This window comes from Ursus americanus, chromosome 26, assembly GCF_024610735.1.
Source record: "Ursus americanus isolate L20-20 chromosome 26, mUrsAme1.1.p, whole genome shotgun sequence".
In the NCBI taxonomy this organism is placed as follows: domain Eukaryota; kingdom Metazoa; phylum Chordata; class Mammalia; order Carnivora; family Ursidae; genus Ursus; species Ursus americanus.
In genome coordinates, this window is record NC_142152.1 from 43,038,826 (window position 1) to 43,061,057 (window position 22,232).

At 42.2% G+C, this 22,232-nt stretch overlaps 1 protein-coding gene across 1 annotated transcript in view; it reads left to right on the forward strand.

Annotated features, from left to right (window-relative positions):
* Positions 1-22,232, forward strand: part of RCOR1 (REST corepressor 1) — a 121,635-nt gene that overhangs the window by 93,788 nt on the left and 5,615 nt on the right. The window contains exons 4-11 of the mRNA XM_045777205.2: positions 4,619-4,671; positions 6,096-6,257; positions 6,980-7,098; positions 9,461-9,539; positions 12,618-12,812; positions 18,634-18,711; positions 18,949-19,006; positions 19,504-19,733. Coding sequence (XP_045633161.2) covers positions 4,619-4,671; positions 6,096-6,257; positions 6,980-7,098; positions 9,461-9,539; positions 12,618-12,812; positions 18,634-18,711; positions 18,949-19,006; positions 19,504-19,733 — 974 coding nt within the window. The remainder of the gene's footprint in view (positions 1-4,618; positions 4,672-6,095; positions 6,258-6,979; positions 7,099-9,460; positions 9,540-12,617; positions 12,813-18,633; positions 18,712-18,948; positions 19,007-19,503; positions 19,734-22,232) is intronic.

Genomic DNA, 22,232 nt, shown 5'->3' on the forward strand with positions numbered 1-22,232 from the left:
TCTGTATTTTGGCCTGCTGTTTAGTACAGTGTTTTGCACATAGTAAGGCTAGTTCAACAAATGTTTGATTAGGCTTTAGGAATTTTGTAAATTTCCTTTCTTTCTCTCTCTCTTTTTCTTTTTAGGAATTTTGCAAATTTTCTTGATGAATCTCACACACAATCTACCTTTAAGTGATGTTACCCCAAAACATAACTCATTTACCTGTGCTTTCCGTAATACTGAGTTCTTGTCAAAAAACCAGTGGTTTGTGTAGTCTGTGTACTTCTAAAGAATTGGAGTGATACATGACTTTATCCATCGTAATTCAAGATCAGACAGTTCTCCTTGGTTGAGGTATTCACGTTTTTAAAAATATTGCATTATACAATGATGGAATTAAAAAAACAATTTTTTAAACATATTAAAGAGCATGTGAATGGGGAAGGGGCAGAGGGAGAGGAAGTGACAGAATCTTAAGCAGACTCTCCACTGAGCACAGAGCCCCATGCAGGGCTCAATCTTAGGACCCTGAAATCATGACCTGAGCCATAATCAAGAGTTGGACACTTAACTGACTGGGCCACCCAGGTGCCCCTGAAATTGTTCTTAAAGGAGAGTATACTTAGTGACTGATCTTTCTGCTTCTGACCGACAGATGAGAATGTCAGCTCAGCTTCTGCTTGCATCCAGATGACTGCCTGGTTCTGTCCCCTGGGCCCAATTTGGGGAAGGCTGGCGGATGTGAATGACTGGGCCAGTGGAAATGTCCTGGCATTTCCTTAAGCCACGTGGACTTTGTGCATTGTCCTAATCACAGCTTACTTAATGACTCTGCATGCAATGGCTCCTCACCCCCAGATTGGGACTGACTCTGGTTAACCTTTAATTTCTTAGAGGTGAAATCAAGATCCCTGTTGCCAGAGATGAGAAAGTACTGGAAAAATCCCCAAGGAACCCTGTGTTCTTTGTTTTAGAGTTGTTGGTCTCAAATAGCTTGTAGTTCTCTTGCTTCCCTTCCTGTTTCATCTTTCATCCACCGCCTGAAGTATCTGGTCATCCTTTGTTTTTATGAAGGCATGTGGGAGTGGATTTTATTGTCTTAGGTTGAAAGCTTATTTTTGCTTAGGGAAAGCATGTGGGAGGTTTTGAAAATGCACACGTTCTGTTTTCATCATGCCCTACTAGCAGCTACTGGCATGCGCTCTGTAAAGGAACAGAGTAGCTATGGAGAAGACAGGGGTCTAGAAACTGTGTTGGGTAGCCCTGTCCCCCTGATAGTGAGAGGGAACAAGAGCTGAGGACTATCTATATACCATAGGGAGGCAGGCAGAGACCAGGCTGTCAGCAGCATCTTTTGTGCGAGCACATGGCTCGGTTTCTGAATTAACTCCAGTCGGAAACATTGTGGGAGGACTTCTCCTGTGCTGTAATTTTCAGGTAGGTGATAACGCAGCTTTACTGGGGAGAGCTGCTTCCTGGGAAGATGAGGAGAGTTGCTAAAGGTAACACAGTCTAAACTGTAGTGCTTACTATACACCAGGCCCCACTGCCTGTGAACTAATTTCGTCTAGAGACAGAGTCAAGATTGGACTTCCACCTTTCGTAACCACATACCTAACCTGTACTGCCCTTTACCTTGCTAGAAAAGAGCCTTTCTTTTCTGTGATCTTGTACACATCACAGCACCCCCAGCATTCATTTAGCAAATTATTTCAATCTCTGTTGGACATTGGGGACAATGAAAAGAATGAAAAATTGTATTTTTGCCAATGGGTATCAGATGGTAATTCTTTGGCAAGTTGCAAGCCTCCCCATGTATGAACTTACTGGGGTCACACCTTCAGGGCACCAAGTGATCAAGTGACTTCCCGTAGGTGGTTCTGATGGAATTCTTTCTTCCTTTGCTTTGGATTTGATTGATCAGGCTAGTCTCTAAGAAAATCTAAAAGAGGTGTGCTTTCTGAAGATTACCCAGTAAGAATGCCTTGCTGTTTACAACGTGGAAAATGTTCTGTCAAAACTTAGCTGCAACACTCGGAATCCACTGTTTAGCCCATTTTACTGTTCCTACCACCAGCTAATTTTTATGTTAGAAAGCAAAGAAGCAGATGAAAATAGAGTAGCATCCAAAGAATGCTTTTGTTTTCCATGTAATTTTTAAGCTAAATCTGGTTGGAGACCATGGGGACAGGCTTACTGGCCCCGCTACTGATGGAGCGGAAAGGACTCTAGAGCAGATAGCACCTGCCCCGCTCCGACAGCCTCTGCAGGTAGCTGCTTGAGGATCACATGACTGAGTGGGGGCTGTGCACACGTCACACATTCCTCCCTCAGCTAAGGGAAATGATAGTGTCTGGAAGCGTGTATGCTTGCAGAGTTGAGGTTGTACAGCAGAAGTTTGAGATTCATTTACCAAATATGCATTTAAAGAAACAACCCTTACAGCAGATCCTCTCTGGGATTGACCCTTGATTCACTGCAGATTGTTTTTCTCTTTTCCCCTGACATAGCCTTGGCTTGAACACATCTCATTACTTAGTTTTTATCATCGGACCTGCATCCACCCCTCAGGGTCTGGGTGTGTTGCCATGTGCATCTCGGTCTCCTCCAGTGTGAACCTCCACGTCTGCCACACGTCTTAGCAGCATCCTGGCCAGGTGTGCACAGCCACCTGTTCGGGCAGCTGCACTGGACATTAGCATTGTTTTTTAGACTCTCAGAGCATTTTTCTCTTATTTGGCATAATCCACCCTATTGTGAAGTAATAAGCAAGGGACACACTTTGGAATATTTCCTACCCCATTTTTAAAAAATGTTCTTAATTTTTTAAAAAAGATTTATTTATTTGAGAGAGAGAGCTAGCAGGAGCATGGGGAGAGGCAGAGGAAGAGGGAGAAGCAGGCTCCCCACTGATCAGGGAGCCTGACGCAGGGCTTGATCCCAGGACCCCAGGATCAGGACCTCAGCCAAAGGCAGGTGCTTAACCAACTGAGCCACCCAGGTGCCCCTCTACCCCGTTTTTAAAATCACCAGTTTTGGCTTTTGTGTCATTTAGTTTGTCATTCACTGACTCTCAGGTAAATTGGAATTTTACTACAGTTGACCCTTGAACAACGTGGGGAACCAATACCCTGTGAATTAAAAAATTTATATACACCTTTTGACTCCCCAAAAACTTACTAGCAATAACCTGCTGTTGGCCAGAAGCCTTGCTGAAGACATAGTCAATTAACACACATTTGTATGTTGTATGTGGTACATACTGTGTTCTCACAATAAAGGAAACTAGAGAAAAGGCAGTGTTATTGAGGAAGTCTTAAGGAAGAGAAAATACATTCACTGCACCTGACTGGAAAAGTGGACTCACAAACCTGTCTTGTTCCAAGGGCATCTGTACATATTCTGAGTGAAGTAACTATCAGTTTGTAAGTACTTTAAATATGGGAAAGAAAAGGAAATAGAAAACTGGTGCCTTAGTATTGAAGCTAATATTGGGTTGTAATATACGTAGTTACTTTTTGAATTAAATTGACTTTTTCTTTCTTTTGGTCAGTGGAAAAGTTTTCCCCCTAGGATTAGAATGCCTGTTAATAAAAGAATTTGAATTCTTTTTCAAAATTGGTATCTCATTTCTAAATTCGTTGTCAGTTGTGCCGCAGTCGGGTAAGATGGTCGTGCTGTACTCGCACAGCACACTGGGGCTGAGGAGCTTCGACTTGGATTAGGCGGCCTCTGTCGGCTGCCTGTGGAAGCGCGGCAGGTGCACGGTCCTCTCTGAGCCGGTAGTCGAGCCTGTTGTTGCAAGTGTCGAACTTGGTCATTGCCCCTGGAGAAGGCTGAGGGTCTCTGGAGAGGGATAGGCCAGTGGGAAACTCAACTGTTTGTTGCAGACAATTCTATGCTATTTGGGTTTTTTTTGTTTCTTGTTTTCGGTGTTGTGTTTTGGTTTGGTTTTTTGGAGCTTGTGTTATTTTTGTAATTTATCCCCCCCCCCAAAAAAAAAGCTATACAGGCATATAATGAAGTGTTACTGATTGATAGTCTCTTTTATTCCTGGAAGAAAGACTAGAAAATGTAGAGAGGAAGTAACTTCGGGGGGTGTATTAACTTCTCCTGGAGATTGAGTCAGTTTTGCTTGGCATTACCCTTAGTGCTTGAAAATCGGCACTTGTCACCTTGTTTGGAGTTTGAAAGCAAATACCAGGCATTGGTTCATGTAATTCAGCTCTTAGATTTTTTTAATATAAAGAGAAGTGGCTTGTTTTTCAGCTTTGGCTGAGACTAAAAACAAACCCCCAATTTAATACTTCTTTTTATTTCTTTTAATTCTCTTTCAAAGTGCCAATACAATATTTACCATAGGAAATTTAGGTAGAACCAAGTTTAAAAAAAAGAATCACAGTCTTCCCATCCAGAGCCAAGTACTATTAATACTTGAGTATATCTTGAGCCATTCCTCTGTGGGATTTTATACATATAAGATCCATAATGGAATCATACATGATTCTGTTTTGTTACTGTCTGTGTTTTTATTCTTGTGCATGGCAGGCCTGAAACATAGATACAGTTCTAGTGCTCATGGACTGTTGTTTCCTGCCCCTCCATTTGTTCACTGGTCTCTTGTCTTGTTTTTCAGTAGATGAATACATTGCCATTGCTAAAGAGAAGCATGGGTACAACATGGAACAGGTAATGATGTGGTTTTCTTTTGTTGTTAAAGATGGGTTTTTATTTTAAAAGGGGGGAGTTGTAGCTAACCTGTTAAATTGTTTGTGTTCTGTGTGTTGGGTAGCAGTGCAAATTTTTGGTGGTCACTAGCAAATTGATGCTCCAGTCCCCTTTTTCTGCTTGAGAGGAGTATTAGAGGACCCTTTGATTTGAAAGACATCTGTGTATTTCTGCAGGTTTGTAGTATTATTTATGGCACTCCAAGGTAGCTCTAAGGTGCCAGATACTTTAGCATAATGCGTCCCTATTTGAATATGTGGTTTGTCATTCGTGTGTTTGTGTGATGGTTTTTTCCTGACTCTGTGTTGTCACACTCAGACCCACTCAGACCCACAGTGTTTTCATATAATTGTTTTGAATCACTTTCAGGTTTTCATGGTTTTCTTTTAAAAATTTTTTGGAACCTATTAATGAGAGATATATGAAATTAATTTTGCTCTAAAAGTGTGATTATAATCTTATTCCAGTCTTATTTCTAATTACTATTTTAAAAATAAGTATATTAAGTTGGATTAGTGCTTTGGCATTGATCTAGATATTACAGCCTGTAAGTTACTAGCATTTATCCTTATGAGATAGTTCCAGAATCTTTCAAAGCAAGAGATGTATGCTTCCTCTTTTTCCAAACCCTACTCATGAACTTAATGAAGTTGCTCAGAAGATCACCAATTTTTTTTAAGATTTCATTTTTATGTAATCTCTACACCCAGTGTGGGACTTGAACTCACAACACTGAGATCAAGAGTCGCACGCTCCACTGACTGAGCCAGCCAGGCGCCGCAAACATCGCCAATTTTTAATTCTGTTTAGAAAGTGTAAAAAGTACTGGGCGATAGGGACATCTGGCTGGCTCAGTCGAAAAGGCATGGGAGAGCAAGACATGGGAGAGCAAGGTGGATGGGCAGAGGGAGAGTCTTAAGCAGACTCCATGCTGAGCATGAAGCCTGACACGAGGCTGAATTCATGGCTTTGAGACTGCAATCTGAGCTGAAACTGAGGATCGGAGCTTAACCAGCTGCAGCACCCAGGTGCTGCCAACTACGTGCTTTAATGAGTTACTTTGTCTTGTTGTATATGGAGCCATTCAAGTGCGGCTCTAAAGGAGCCCAGATTCTGGGGCCACACGGCCTCTGCCACCTACCGCACTGGACCGTTGGCAAGGACTTCATTTCTCAGGCCACTGTATTCTGTTCTGAGAAGTGAGCGTGATGGAACTTGTCTCACAGGAGTCGGCGTCTAGGCAGGCGTGGACCCACGTCAGTCACACAGCAGTATTGTCTGGTTGCAGAAGAGCGCAGGCTCTTCTTTTGCTAATCTCATTTATTTCCATTTTAATGTTTTAATCCTGTCTTTGGTCTAAAATTTCACTGATACTATTTTTCTAGGCTCTTGGGATGCTCTTTTGGCATAAGCATAATATTGAAAAGTCATTGGCTGATTTGCCCAACTTTACCCCCTTCCCAGATGAGTGGACTGTGGAAGATAAAGTCTTGTTTGAACAAGCCTTTAGTTTTCATGGGAAAACCTTTCATAGAATCCAACAAATGGTAAGTAAATGAGACCACTGTATTTTCTTTTTTCCCCAGCTTCTCTCCACCGCAGCGTACCTGAAGGGTAGGAATGTCATCCACAAGCATGAATATTCTAATTTTTAATAAAGCTCCCTTTAGATAGAATAGTTTATACTTGTTGTGGGGTGAATAAGAGGCTTTACATTACAAGAGTGAAGCATTTCCTAGTACTTCCCAGCTTGATAGCAGCTGTAACAGAAGCCCTCCACCACCCCCATCCCCATCTCTCTTGTTGGGATTCACCAGATTAGTCCGATAGAAAGCACCTTTGATGGTTGTTTAATGAGGTGGGGCATCATGGAACCCTGTCTGCCTGGAGAAGGTTTGCTTATCTCTTATATTCTAGAAGGCTGTTGGGTGGACTCCTCCCAGGAAAGCTTATTGGTGGTTACATGAGTGCTAAAATGAATTTTTAAATAAATAACCTAAGAGTTAGGCTAGAAACTTTAGGTGAATGCTTGAATTCATCTCTGACTGCCTTAGCAATCTTTCCTGGGCTCAGTGTCACTTCTAGTCACACCGTAGTAGTTTGGAATGACTTGATAAGAGTTTTCTTTGAATCTCCTTCTCAGAGAAAAGGGCCGTGACTTAGGACGTTTCTGGGTGTATAAGACAACCCTTATTAACTATACATAATAAGCACACTTGATTTGGGAAGATTAGCTCTAAATCGAAACCAACTCAGTTTTTATGTTTAGCTTCCTGATAAATCTATAGCAAGTCTGGTGAAATTTTACTACTCTTGGAAGAAGACAAGGACTAAAACCAGTGTGATGGACCGCCATGCTCGGAAACAGAAGCGGGAGCGGGAAGAGAGGTCAGTACTTGCCTGGAGGTGGTGTCTCCCCACCTAGGGATCTCTTGGGTCAGCAGAATTTCTAAGAGCTGGTAGACGCACAAAGGAAAGGTCGAGTGATGGGTTTCCTCCAGTGCTTTCCAGCTGGAGCCGGATGTACACAGATACTCTTCCTCTGATGCTCATGAGTTGTGTTAATGCGAGTTCTGTTCTGCAGGTGTTTTTTCTTACCGCTCTCTTTCTGCATTCAGTAAGCTGCCATTCTGAAAGAGCAAACTTTCCCACATATTCTTTCCTGCCCCTGAAGGTGTCTCCTTTTAATAAGAAGGAATCCATTATTTCCTTGGTTGAATTTATTTTTTGATATACAAGGTTTGTTTGACATGTTTTAATGTCTGATATGTTAAAAGATAACTGTACAGTTTAGATTTCCTTCATCCCTTTTTTGACCATCTGTTTTGTGTGTAAAGAGAGAGAGAGAGAAAGATTTTATGATTTCTTCCTAATAAGAATCTAGTTTTAAGGATAGCTTGGTGAGTAGGCTACATCTTAGCCAAAACTTCCTCGGTCTTATAAATGGCAGAGTAGTGGGAATAGCCCTGTGCTCACACACAGAAGCAGGTTTGAGTGTGAACTCCAGAGGCTGTAATTGTGTGCTCACAGGTGAATCCGCTCCACACGCTTCTGCCCCAAGCCTCACTTCCTCGACTCTAAAATGAAGGAGCTGAAAGTCCAGAAGGCAGCACATACACATACTGGTTTTTGTGTTAGGTTGGTGAGACTATGGGTGGCTTTTTAAGATTGTTTCCCACACTTTCTGTAATGTTATTTTTAAAAATTAACAGTACAAATAAAGTGAAGAAAGAGAGACTATATGATCTCCATGGCCCCATTTCAGGAGAGTGTTTTATGATTTTAAACAGAATAACGTAGGAACAAACTGGGAGTATGACTTTTGGAGAATTCAGATCCGTGGGACCAGCTGAAACATTGGGGCAGTGGTGGGAACATCTGCAAATCTCTCTCCAGATGTAACAGTCTGTAAAGGTGTTGACCTTGATGCACCTGCATGTTGTGTGGTCTGCCGCATATATATAGTGGGTCTGTTTTGGATCATTACTCCTAGTAATCAGAAGTGGCAAACACTACTGAATTTGTTTTTAGTGTTCCCTTAACTTTCGATTAAAAGTTTCTATATCCATTATATGTTTGGTCTCATTTACTTTTTATAAATTGACTCTATTAGTACAGACAGGGTATACTCTACTAAGCTGAAATCAGAGTTAAATTAAGAAGTAGGTGGGATTTGTTGTCCTTGTGTGACGTGGTGAGAGCATCGACTGACGCCTGCATACTCCCTTCCCTGGTGCTTTGCATCAGCACCAAGAGTAGGGAGAACGGCTGTGCTCCCACCTCCTGTGAGCACCTTTCCTGCTGTCAGGATGCAGACCAACGAGGGCACACCACATGGCGGTCGCACTGGAGAGATTGTTGGCGTAATGGCAGGGTCAGCCCCAGGCTCGCTCTCCTTTCGGAGACTCTCTCCTCAGCCAGGGTGGGTGGGGAGAAGGGTAGCATAGCCACCCGGGATGGATTCCTGAGACAGTGGGGACATTGACATTTGAACATCTGACTGCTCTCCTGCCACCACTGTTGAGCTGGTCGAAATGGGGAGCAAACTGAGCCAGCTACTTCACTTGTGTCAGCCTTGTTTTCTTGTTTTTTAAAATAAAGGTCCTAACTACTACAAAGCTCTTTTAAAAAATTAATAATAATAGTACATGGAAGGCTATAAACAAAAGCATTTGAAGTACCATGTCAACATGAATGTTCTTTTTTTAAATTAACCTAATTTGAGATGACAGTCTCTGCAGGCCAGCAAGAAGGCTTTCCCATTCTCACACTTGTGTTGAGTTATGAGCGTCTACTCATGGGACTTGAAAGGAGTTCTACTTGTTGGGGAGTTTGTTCCCAATGCAGTAGGACTTAGTTCTTGAGTAATCTCCCAGTTATGTCTCATGATCATGTCCTAGACCACCACAAGCTAATTATGGGGCAATTACATAAACGTCTTAAATTTGATATTTCAGTGGAGAGTTGAGAAAAAAGCCTTTTACAGAGATAAAGCAATGGTGTTCTAGACCTGATTCGGAAGATAGAGACCTATTTTAATAGGGTTTTTTTTTTTTTAATCATTTAGACCAAGAGAACTATGGAGCTTGTATTATTTTATTTGAATTTTAAAAATGTTTTTTATCTCGGCAGTCTGGACACTTACTAATTTTATATTAGATCTGTCATTAAATCAATTTATTGCTTCTATTTTTATATTAAATAGAATTAGTACCAAATAATCTTTCAGTAACTTGTTCTTGTCTTCCAGTGAGGATGAACTGGAAGAAACAAATGGAAATAACCCCATTGACATTGAGATTGATCAAAACAAGGAAAGCAAAAAGGAGGTATTTTTTTTCCCTGGTATTGTTTAGGCAAATAAATTTTATTACTAGTTCCATAAGTAAAACATTACTCTTACTCTATTTAATATATTAAGGGCTATGTGCAAGGCATCATGATAAGACTTCTTAAACATACTAACTTTGCTTTATATTTATAGACCTTAGAATTTTGTTTGCCAAGAAGCAGGAATAAAGGAAGCCCTAAAGGAAGTGATAGCATTACCGAGTAAGGATTTTGTCTCCACTGGGCAGCCGTACTCACTGCCTTTTTCGCTAGGTCAGCGAGTGGTGGGTTGGTGTTGGTGAGGAGCAGGTGAGGGTTTGGTTCCTCCTCTCCGCCCTCGGGGTCTCCTTCCTCCTGATGGCCAGCCCCAGGGACCTGCATAACGGTTCTCAAGGGGATTGCAGGGGGCTGGCAGGGACTCAGTGCAAGTTTTCCCGTTATTCAGAACCAACAGCGTAGGTCATATGGCGATGAGCGTCACACATGATGAATTTTTAATCTTTCACATCTTAAAAATCATTATGGCAGAGGATTCAAGAGACCCATGAATTCCTACAATTGTATATGACTTTTGTATATTTATAACATTTCTTTATTGTAAACTGTCCACTGAGAACGATGGAGTGTCTAGATGATCTTTGTAACTTTTTGAAATGGGTTGTAGTGTAAGGTTATTTTGCCCATTCATTACAATTGAGTAAAGCCTAAGTGGGATCCCTGAGGGCCCTCCAAGGAAACCCAAGGCCCCTTGGCACAGATTGGAAACCCCGCAGAACACAGCATTATCTGCGGCAGGCCCCTGGTCGGCTAGTGATACAGTCCCTGGAGGAAAGGACTTCTTTGTCCATTGGTGCCCATCAGCCCGTTGGTTCAGGCTGGAGTGTTGCATGCCAGTGTGGGATATGACTTTTATATGTTCATACAAGTGTTTTTCTGAAGACAGAATCTATATCTATAGTTTCAGTAAAACCTCAAAGAGTTCTCTATCTCAGAAGGTTCTAAAGTATGAGAACAGCTGTTTTAGACTGTTCTGGGAAAAACAAAAGTGTCTGGACATACCTAAACTTAAAAATCACACCAGTAATACATGCTTTTTCTAGGCAAAGTAGGTGATCCAACTAAACAGAAAAGAGAGAGTGAAGATGATTCACACCCTTAATGATTATCACCCTTAATCGCCGTTAACATTTGGGTGACTTCTTCCAGATGACTTCCTGTGAAACGAATATGCCTATTTACATAATTCTGAATCTGCAGTCACTTTTTAAAAAACACAAAATGGGATCTTAGTATATGATTTTTTATAATGTTTTAAGTTTACTCTTTCTTTTTTTTTTTTTTTTAATTTATTTATTCGACAGAGATAGAGACAGCCAGCGAGAGAGGGAACACAAGCAGGGGGAGTGGGAGAGGAAGAAGCAGGCTCCTAGCGGAGGAGCCTGATGTGGGGCTCGATCCCATAACGCCGGGATCACGCCCTGAGCCGAAGGCAGACGCTTAACCGCTGTGCCACCCAGGCGCCCCCCCTAAGTTTACTCTTTCTTGAACGTGTTTTTATGTCAAATATATTTGTATACATAGCTGTTAGTTTACCATACACATATCACATAATTCAATCAAGTAATCTTAAGGGTTTTTATCAGTCTCCCCCCTGCTTTTTGCTACTATAAACAATGCTGAAGTGCTGATCTCGTGACTAAATATTAGTACACTGAATTTTTTCCATTGGAACAGATTTCTGGTGGTTGAATTGTTGGGTCCGTGTCTCCTAGTTACATTTTTAAGGCTTCTTTTGGTACGCTGCTACATACCACCCAACTGAAAACTGGTAATTCTTTCTGGACGGCACTCTAGCCAATGATTTATATAAATGCCCAAATAACAAGACCATTTTAACGGTTAGATAAATTAGATTGTTTGGGAAATCAAATCGTACCTGCAATTTTTAGGAAGCTTTGTTTTGATGCATTGTTCTGATTCTGAATTAGGCTCTTCAGTGGGACATTTTAAATGAAAGAGGAAAGTCTTGATTTTACATTACTTTCTATAATTCTTATTTATATAGCACAGTTTCTGATTAAAAGAGAAAAATAATTTACATCTTCTTTATGAACTAAAATGTTGTCAAAACAGACACATGGTCAATCAGTGATCTTTACTAACCAGTATAGTGCTGTTACAGACATAGGTTCTTGCCTACTAATATTTTTATGTATTGTTTGTGACCACTGGTTCAAGACCTCATTGGCCCCATTGTAATTACAGAGTCTGCTTATCTCAGTTTTTTAAAATATGAAGCAAAAAACCTCAATGTATTCTCAGCTTAATCAGCAAATGTTAATATGCTAACAAGATGAGATTATGAACAATTACAAAAACTTCTTCTTAAAATTGTCATCAGGAAGACAGTATCCTTTCCTTGCCAAGGAATTATTATTATATTTAATTTCCAAAGGTTTTGGTTTTAGAGAAAGCACTTAAAAAATTACCAGCAATCTTGCATTATAAAATGATAGCGTATATTTTTGAGGCACATTACGCAGTTTCCCTAAAAGTTAAGTGTCCTCCAAAAAAGGGTATATAAAAAAGTAATGGTTCCATATGGGAGGTTATATTGTAATAAACTTCTATGTAGATTCAGAGAATTTAAATGGATTTTTATATATGTGCTAAATCGTTTTTTTCTCTTTCTGTGGTCCCAAATGCATCTATTTTGCTAAGAACTGTTAGAATAAAATAGCTCCCCATTCATATATACAAAGCACACCAGACAAGAATACAGATCTTTTTTCTTCCTGTATTACTACAGGGAACTGAGAATGCTTATTGCCAGAGGCTTAGAGTGATAGAAGGTTGTGTTTATACAGGAGGGCAGTGGATCTACTTTGATGTGTTTAGCCAGAATTCAATAGCCAATGTTTTTGTTAACTGCCTGTAGAGTTTGTAGATGGTAATTATGATATGGCATAGTAGTTGTCTTTGATGTTTAGAGCCATGTAAAGAAAATACGCTTATTACTGTTCCTTTGGCATTTCAATGTTTTAGAGTCTCATTTATCAAATATGTATATCATGCAGGTGCCCCCTACGGAGACAGTTCCTCAGATCAAAAAAGAAAAACATAGTACACAAGCTAAAAATAGAGCAAAAAGGAAACCTCCCAAAGGAATGTTTCTGTCTCAAGAAGACGTGGAGGCTGTTTCTGCCAACGCCACGGCCGCCACCACGGTGCTCAGGCAGCTAGACATGGAGTTGGTCTCCATCAAGCGGCAGGTACCGCGGGTCCAGTCCTGGGTGCGAGGGCTAACGGTGCTCCAGAGGCCTTTGCATGTTTCACACCTAGCTGTGCTCTTCAGAGATCTCTAAAGGGCATTTTGTTTCTAAGGAATTGGACAGAAGATCTTAGGTACTGATCCGTTGATGTTTCTTAAATTAACTTTGAAATTGGAGATATATATATATGCATGCATATATAGTAATGGTGAGAGTGTGTGTGTGTCAGTGATTTTCACAGTGTGAGCACACCCACCACACAGCCACCCTCTTGATCAAGAAAAGAAATGCTGCCTCTGGAGCCCTGTTCATTTCCCCTTGTAGTCCCTGCCCTTCGGGGACTGAGCGTTGCCTCCAACACCTCACTAATGCCCCTCTCACTCATTACCCACCTTCTTTGAGTAGCTGACCACTCATCTGACTTTTTAAACCACACATTATTTTTATCCATTTTTTGAATTTTATATAAACAAAATCATACGTTGTGGTTTCTTTTATGCCCAGCATTCATTCAACATATGAGATCCATCCAGGTGGTATAGAGCCTTAGATGTTGTTCTTTCTCGGTATTGTATAAATATCCTATGACTACCCATTGTATTACTAGCAGATATTTTAGGCCATTAACAAATAATACTGATATGGTTTTTATATGACTCTTGGTGTGTTATGTATGCATCTTTGTTGGATACATACCTAAGAGTAGAATTGCTGAGTTACAGAGCATGCATATGACCAGTATTTTATCTTATTTTATATTATTTTATTTTATTTTATTTCACTTCACTTCATTTTCTCTTCTCTTCTCTTCTTTCAAGGGGAGGGGGTTGTGCAGAGGAAGAGAGAAAGAGAATCTCGAGCTGATATGGGGCTTGATCTCACAGCCCTTGAGATCATGACCTGAGCCAAAACCAATAGTTGGATCCTTAACCAACTGAGCCACCAAGGTGCCCCTGTCCGGCATTTTCAAAAACAATGCCAAACAGTTTTCCAGGGTGGTCATGTCAGTTTATGTGAGTTGCGTTAAACTACATTAGGGCTTACTAACTATAGCCCTATTGACATTTGGGGCTGGATAATAACTTGTCATGAGGAGCTGTCCTGTGCATTGTAGGGTGTTCAGCAGCATCTCTGGCTTTACCCAGTAGATGCCAGTAGCACCTTGCCCCCATCAATTGTGCCAACAGAAATGTCCTCAGGCATTGCCTGATTATACCCCCCTCGGTGTGGGGGCAGAATTACTTCCTCCTTCCCATTCTGAGGCTTGCTTGCCTTTTCACTCTCTTAATAGTTCATCTTTTGATGAAATATTTAATTTTAAGGTAGTCCAGTTTCTCATTCTTATCTTTTATGGTTAGTGCTCTTAAGTTTTGTTAAGAACCTTTCCTCAGGTTATGAAGCTGTTCTCCCATGCTATCTTAAAAGTGTTGTTTTCCCTTCACATTTTGATCTTCAGTCTGTCTGGAAATGTTTTTCTGTGTGTGCTGTTACATGTAGGGTTGATACTTGTGTTTTCATGTGGATAGCGAGTTAACAGTACTCTTGATTGAAGACTATCCTTTTCTCACCTCAGTGTATTAGGACCTTTGTTTTAAATCCTGTGTCCATAATGCATGATCTGCTTTGGCGTTTTCTGTTGTTACTCTGGTCTGTGTGTCCATTCTTCACCGATACTATCCTGTCTTAATTATATGTACCTTACAAATCTGGGTATCTGGTCTAGATTTTAAGTTCTCCAAGATTGTCTGTTCTGGCCTTTTGTGTTTCCATATAAAATTTAGATTCACTTTCTCAGTTTCCAGAAGAAGAATTCCAGAATTTTTATTGGGATTGTATTGAATGTGTAGCTCAAAATAGAGAATTAACATTAAACTGGAGAACTAACCCAGGACTCACAAACGTGTTCTGTCCCCCACCGACACAGATCTGTAATTCCTCGGTATTTTGCCATTTCTGTGTCCAGGGCTTTGTCAGAGTTACCCTAGATGTTTGGTACGTTATGATGCTCTTGTAAAGAATACTGTTTTTAAAATTAATCCTTTTCTAATTATTTGTGTCTCGTATGAGGAACGGCTCATCATTTGAACCTGACTTTACACGGTACATTTAAACTGCAGATTGAACTGAGTAGCCTAATGTCCTTTCATTAGTGCCCCACCTCTCCCCCATCCTTCTCTGGAATTCAGGGCAAATTGTGGTGGACTGATGGTTTACTTTTCGTTTTTGCTGCTTTTGACTTGTTGATCTTGATGACTCCAGGGAGGGTTAAATAAGAGGCCAACCATCATTTCACAGATGAGAAGAGGGGGCTGCGGGCCGGGTCTGTCCTCTCGTGTCAGGTGGCAGCACAGAATAGGACCAAGTGTTCCCTGTGCAATCAGAGGATTGGCTTCTAGTCTTGGCTGCTGGCACAGCTGCACCCTAATCTTAGGAGAATCACTTAATCTTTCTGGGCCTCTTTTCAAATGAGGAGATTAATCCTTCCCTGCCTGATCTTACAGGCTATCTGAGGGCTGCTTCATAAGAGAGCATTTTGAGCTCTGTTTGTGCTGGAAGAGCTCTCTGACTGGGGCTGTGAGCTCCCACATGCATTTTCAAGGGGACTCGTTTCCCCCTCCGCTGAGCGAGTTCCTAACGCTTGCCATTCAACATTAATACATGGAAGAAAGAAAATGAGACACCTTCTTCCATGGAGGTGTGACTGACGCTACAGTCAGATAGATAAAACAGTCTTTGGTTTCACAGTCAGGGTCAGGAGCAGGAATTTTTTATTGGAAGGTAGCTACTCCGAGTTCACACTGAATAGAGAGGGTTACGTCTCCAGTGAGGAGACGAGTCGTTTACCCCCCACAGCCTGTCAGGGCTGCTGCCAAACGCACTTGGCACTTGCCGACTCACAGTGGCCCCCGGTCCACACACTGGGCCTATTCTCTGGATGCCTCCGTGTGTGGTGGGGTCTCAGGGAAGGGCTTGCCATGAACATAGCAGAAAACCTGACTAACAGCAGCTTAAACAATTCAGAATTTATTTTTATCAAATAGCAAGACACCCCAGCGCCAGTGGTTACTGGCATCAGCCCGTCTGTTCAGTGGTGTTGTCGAGGACCCAGATTCTTCCACATTTTCTCCTCTGCCATTCTTAGTGTCCTGGCTTTTTGCCTTGCTGTTGTCTCACATTGGAAGCCTCAGAAGCCATTTTGTAGCCTTCACATCCGCGTTCAGGGCAGAAGAGGAGGAGTTGGAGGCGGAGCTAACCCGTCCGTCCTTCTAGCAGGAAAAGCTTTAACCTTTCCAGGAAGTCCTATACTTTCTGCATGCCAGAGCCTTGCGGGACGGCTCCTCGTAGCTCCGAGGAAGACCACCAGCCTCTATGGAAGGCGCTTGTGAGAAGGGGGCTGGGAAACAAACGTCTGTTAGATTAGCCAGCAGCCAGTGCCTGTTGCATTAGGTCTTTCTGAGTGGAGAGTAAGACAGCCACACAATAAAGTAGAGGAGTCGCATACACAGCTGGGATGTCTAGGGAAGGCACCAGGCCACGTCGACTGCTTTTTTTGTTTTTTTTTCCTTCAATGCTGATTACTTTCATATTCTGTTTCTTATGCAGCTTGTTCCCACTCTGGCTTCCTTTCTAGTTGGCGTGATGTTGGCAACTAAACCCTATTCTTATTCTGATAGTAAATACCGAGTATTTCTGACAAGGAAAATACATTAGGAAGAGAGATGAAGGTCAAGGAGAATTTAGAGCTAACTTTTAGTTCAGAATTTGTGGATGTTTTGCCGTGTAGTCATGTATGTAATCTCAGTGCTGCTTTATTGATTTTAAAGAGAAAACGCATGTGGTAAATAGGTTGGTCTTCTTAGAAAACATATGTTACTTAATCACAGTGCAATATATCCCCAGTTTTATACATATGTGAACAACAAGTTGGAACAAATAGAATAACATCTTTAATTGGAGGCATGGAGTATTCTAGATTGCTGACTTTTGAGAATTCGCTAATTCCCTGTCACAAGTTTCTGGGCCTAGTTTTTAGCCTAAGGAGAGTTCAGTGAACATAATCTTGAATGTCTTAACAACATTTTATGGGTGGTTGGTGCCCGAGAGCTCTGAGCAAGAGTCTTAAGACCCTGCTGTTTGATCGGGTAGCCAGTAGACACACGTGGTCATTTAAATTCAAGCTTGGATTAAAGTAAAAGACATGAAAAATCTGATTCCTTAGTTGCATAAGCTACATTTCAGGTGCTTAGTAGTAACATGTGGCCGGTGGCTCCCGTGTCAGGTAGCCACAGCTGCAGAATATTGCTGCATCAGAGAACATTCTATGAGGCAATGCTGCTCTGAGAGCTTGGCGTCACTGTCCCAGCAACTCACTGTGAATCAGTTTCTGGTACCAGTTTATTTGACTTGTACCTTTTCAAAGATAAACTAAGGCAAATTTCAGTAAATTAGGGTCCTCAGTTTTGGTTTTACTATAGAGTAAATTTTGTACACATTTCCTATATTTTTCTTTTCAGTTGTTTTTATGTTCTGACTTGACAGTAATACAAAAAGATTTGGCATGGGCTGTATTTCTGGTAGGCTTTAAGGCCCTTACGAGTGGCAAACAGGCTCACTTCGTGGTCCCTGACAGCGCTAGTCTTACTAGGCCACCAGTCCCCTGCACATCTCCACTCCCTTTTAAACCTTTTAGAAGAAGTAAAAAACATAGGAAAGGAAATGCAAAACTAGAATTCTATAAAACATAAGTACTTGAGAATGAAATTTTCACCTAAGTATAAAAAGATTTGTAGAGGAGAGAATTATTAAAGTGTCCATGAGACCGTGTCCCTCACCACCATCTCTTCTAGTCTCCCATCCCTCCCCTACCTCTCAAAGTCCTGCTTTTCTTTATTTGTCTTAATCAGGTTGCTGCTTTTGAGGGCACCTTCTGCTCATGAGTGTCTTTGAGGTTTTATTTGGGAAAATGAATCTTTCTCCCCTTGCTTGCTTTTTTTTGCCCATGGGATTATTCAGAAAGGAAAAACCCTAGGGTCTGAGTCCCCTTGGTACTTGGCCTGCAAATGCCTCTGCACGTAGGGTTGAGCGGGAAGGGCCCATTCCCATGACCCAGCTCATTCAGGAGTCCATGCAGAAGTCAGCAGGAGCCATGGATTGATTCACTGTTTGGTATTGTTTGTGTCTTTCTTTTGATTAGGTAGGGGCAGTGAAAGATTCAGTGCATCGAATCCAAACAATAATGTGGAAAAGATAATTTGTGAGAAAGGAAAGAATTACAGTTGATCAAAATTAGGCTTGTGGGAAACTGACCTATTGCTTTTTTCTCCTCATTAAAGAAGGCTGCACTGTGGGCTTTTGCCCTCTGTGGTGCCTGGACAGACAGTGCTTGGGGCTCTGGGAGGCTGCACCTGCAGTCCTGCTCTAGCGCCTATGCCTCTTCTCTTCGGCCTTGACTCTGCCTGCTCTACTGCTTGAGCTCAACTTTGTGTGGCGGGAAGCCCAGGCATTGCCCGTCTTTTATGTCAGACTGCAGATATGCTCCTCAGGGGACGAACTATTACCAAATGATGAGTTAGGACTGTGCACACAGGAGCCCTTTCACCACCACGCCCTCCTCCTTGTTCCTTGTTTGCTGCTCTAAGCAAGTCAAAGCATCTAGGTAGAGGCTCTGAAGGGATACTGTAGGGACCTCAAATCTTGGCTACCATACAGATCAGGTACTTCTTTGCTCTTGGTTTTTTTGACTTTTTTTTAGTTCTGTTTTCGTTTCATACCTTTATAAAAGTTTTTCATTTTTAAAATTAAAATATCTTCTTTCTCTTAGATTCAGAATATTAAACAGACAAACAGTGCTCTCAAAGAAAAACTTGACGGTGGAATAGAACCATACCGGCTTCCAGAGGTAGGATTATGTTGACATCATCTTAGAAGTCCTAGCCAAGTTTTATGTGCTTAAGAATTTAATGCCTATATAATATATCTCCAGTATACATCCCATAAAAGAAAGGTATAGACACAATTTTGAAAACCTAGTTGATGTTGAAATTCTGATAGGAGAAAAAATAAGATTCATTAACTCCCATAAGGACATACACACCTGTAAATGTATTATGCTCATATGACTCATTTGGATATGCAGGTCATTCAGAAATGTAATGCACGTTGGACCACAGAAGAACAGCTTCTCGCGGTACAAGGTATGGGCAGTCCTTCTTGTGGCCTTGAGGCTGTGGCAGCCTTTAGGAAAAGACATGCCTCACCCCACTCCCATCCCACCACTCGTGGGAGTGTGTTGGGTTCTGAATGGTCAGAAAGTACAAAACCCCAAAAGCAGATTGCCAGAATTTTACGGTTGGAGGTATTCTAGTCCTGGGGATCCTGAAGAGAGGAATGCATAATGTCCATAGCCACAGGGTGCTGGCTGGGTGACTTCAGGTGTCTTGGGACACGTGATAGATAGATGGTGCAGATTTCCAGATGACTGGATCATACTGGACTTCTTGGATCAGTCATCTACGAAATCGATCTACGTTGCTGTTTTTTCCCACTGGTGTAATACATTAAGATAGTGCCTGCTGTTAGAACCCCCGCGTGTTTTCTTATCTAGATAAGGAAAGGGTAAGTCTCAGTTGTGTGGGTTTTTCAAAGTCGTTTTTCCCCTGTATTGAAAAACAATGCTCTCTTACATCCTTAGCCATCAGGAAATATGGCCGAGATTTTCAGGCAATCTCCGATGTGATTGGGAACAAATCAGTGGTACAAGTGAAAAACTTCTTTGTAAATTATCGACGCCGCTTCAACATAGATGAAGTTTTACAAGAATGGGAGGCAGAACATGGTAAAGAAGAGACCAATGGCCCCAGTAGCCAGAAGCCTATCAAGTCCCCGGATAATTCTATCAAGATGCCTGAAGAGGAAGACGAGGTAAATCTGAAACAGTAGGATCGCTGCCAGGTTCATGCTTGATATTTGGTTTCTTCTTTGATGGCCTTTCTCAGCTGTAGAAATATTTTTAGCTCTCAGCTCTGTTAGAGACTTGACTTTTACCTATAAATACCATAATATGTGTGTTGATACCAGTTAGTTTTTGGTCACTAGGTATATTATTCATATTTTAATTCCTGTACAAATTCTTAGTTTCATCCTGGTTTCCTCCAGCCTCAAAATATTCCACATTACCAGCATTTCTTAGATCAAGTAAGAACTCAGCCATAAAACAGTAAGTTGGAAGTGCCTTGAGCAGTGGCAGTCAAGCTCAGTCATGTAAAATGGGTTGTCATCTCAGTGGGAGGTTAATGAACTTAACTGGTGAATCGGCATAGCTAGCCATCCAGGAGCTCCTGGGTCTGTCTCTGCTGTCCCAAATCGTCCTGCCTTTGATGCAGTTTGGGGATAATGGGTTTAAATATTGATGGAGATAGTTCCAGGTTGTGTGGTTGGCTGGACCTTCCAGGCTGGTGGCTGACATTCTAGCTGTCTCCAGGATAGCCGCCCCGATCCCGTCAGCCGACTCAGCACAGCTTAGGCAACCAGGTTACTGAGGCCGCACGTCCCCATCTGCTTCCTCCTGGGACAGGGCTGCTGGCCATTTCCCCAGCTAGTCTGACTGGCCCTGCTACATGTATTTACCCCCACTCCCACAGACGAGGAGAATGGGGCTAGGCAGGGGTTCATTGCCGATCATTTGACATTTGAGTTTGTTCACTGACACGAAACTCCAAGGATTAATTGAGCTTTACAGGAAAAGTCACTTTCTTATCAAAGCTTCTCCCAGACCATACAGGAATGATTTGAAATTACCTATTTTGTATTGTCTGTGCTCCCCCTTTACTCTAAGAGGCTGGTTATAAAAGCGGTCCAGAGCCCCCCCCTCCTGACCTGAGCACACAGAGTGCCTCATGAGGGAGAGCCCCTGCCCAGCATGCCGTAGATGGGGCACCCCGTGCCTCTGCGCCAATTTGAAAGGCCACAAGGCACTTATATCCGTCAGAAGGGTGTTAAAACAACCTCATTTTGTTAGACTCCTTAGAGTGTTCTGCCAGAAAATCTTTGTAATAAGTGTACAGAATTTGTGTTATTAGGGGCGCCTGGGTAGCGCAGTCATTAAGCGTCTGCCTTTGGTTCAGGGCGTGATCCTGGTGTTCCGGGATCGAGTCCCACATCGGGCTCCTCCGCTGGGAGCCTGCTTCTTCCTCTCCCACTCCCCCTGCTTGTGTTCCCTCTCTTGCTGGCTGTCTTTCTGTCACATAAATAAATAAAATCTTAAAAAAAAATAAAGAATTTGTGTTACTAATACTGTGTTTCCCGAGCCACACGTATGCGTGGCCCAGCCTGAGACCCTGGAACCTAGCAGCATGTGAGCAGAGGGAAGGGGTTTGCAGCTTTTAGCAGTAATTCTTGTCCTGGTGCTAGTTGCCACTTTAGCAACAAATGAACTTCCCTCACATCCTGGACTCAACTTAAAAGCATTGAGAGATGAGAATTACCAGAGAAGGAACATTAGAATTTGTAAAAATGACAGCTTTCACGTGTGTTTTCCAGCTTTAGTCCCAGGAAGCAGAAATAATAGGAAACTCTGGCTCTCCTTCTTCTTCAAATTTAATCAAAGTGGGTGTTGGCAGGGTTAGCCTAAAAAATGTGGTTGTAAATTTGGGACCAAAGGCCATCACCAATGGGGTGGGATGTGAATTCTTTCCCATATACTTTTCTCCCTTTTCTTAAGCCCGGTTCATTCACTGACAGTTACATTTCTTTCTTTATAGTCCAGAAGGGCCATTCTTCATGGTCCACTCACCACGTTGATTGCACATCAAAATACCCATATAATTCTCTTCTCAGTCTCTGGGAGCTTTGGCTCACCCTTGACCGCCTTTCCTACCAAGCAGCATGTCTTCATTTCTCTCTGGTGGTTGATCTTCCATGTGTCTGTTTGCCCAGCCTTCTCTTCAAAACCACTGCTAGTACCTGACTTCTCTTTAATGTGTGATCTTTATGTTATCTATAAACCTTCTCACCTCTGTAGTCATTTAAATCCCCCCCATCACACGCTTTATTCCCTTTTCCTTGGTTTCTTCCTTCCTTCCTCCTTCCCTCCTTTCCAAGATTTTATTTATTTGAGAGAGAGCAAGACCAAGAGTGGTCACAGAAGGAGAGGCAGAAGGAGAAGCAGGCTACCCACGGAGCAGGGTGCCCAATGCACGGGACTCGATCCCAGGACCCCGGGACCACGACCTGAGCCAAAGGCAGATGCTTCACCGGCTGAGTCAGCCAGGCGCCATGGTCCCTTTCTTCTTATACTCCTTGTTGTACCAGCCTTCCCACTCTACCACCATGCTTTTCTCTTCTCTGTGTGGCAGTTTGCAAAAGGAAATCAGTCTGTAAGGACCAGCCGCTTCTCTGTGTCCATGAGGGGCCTGAGGGAAC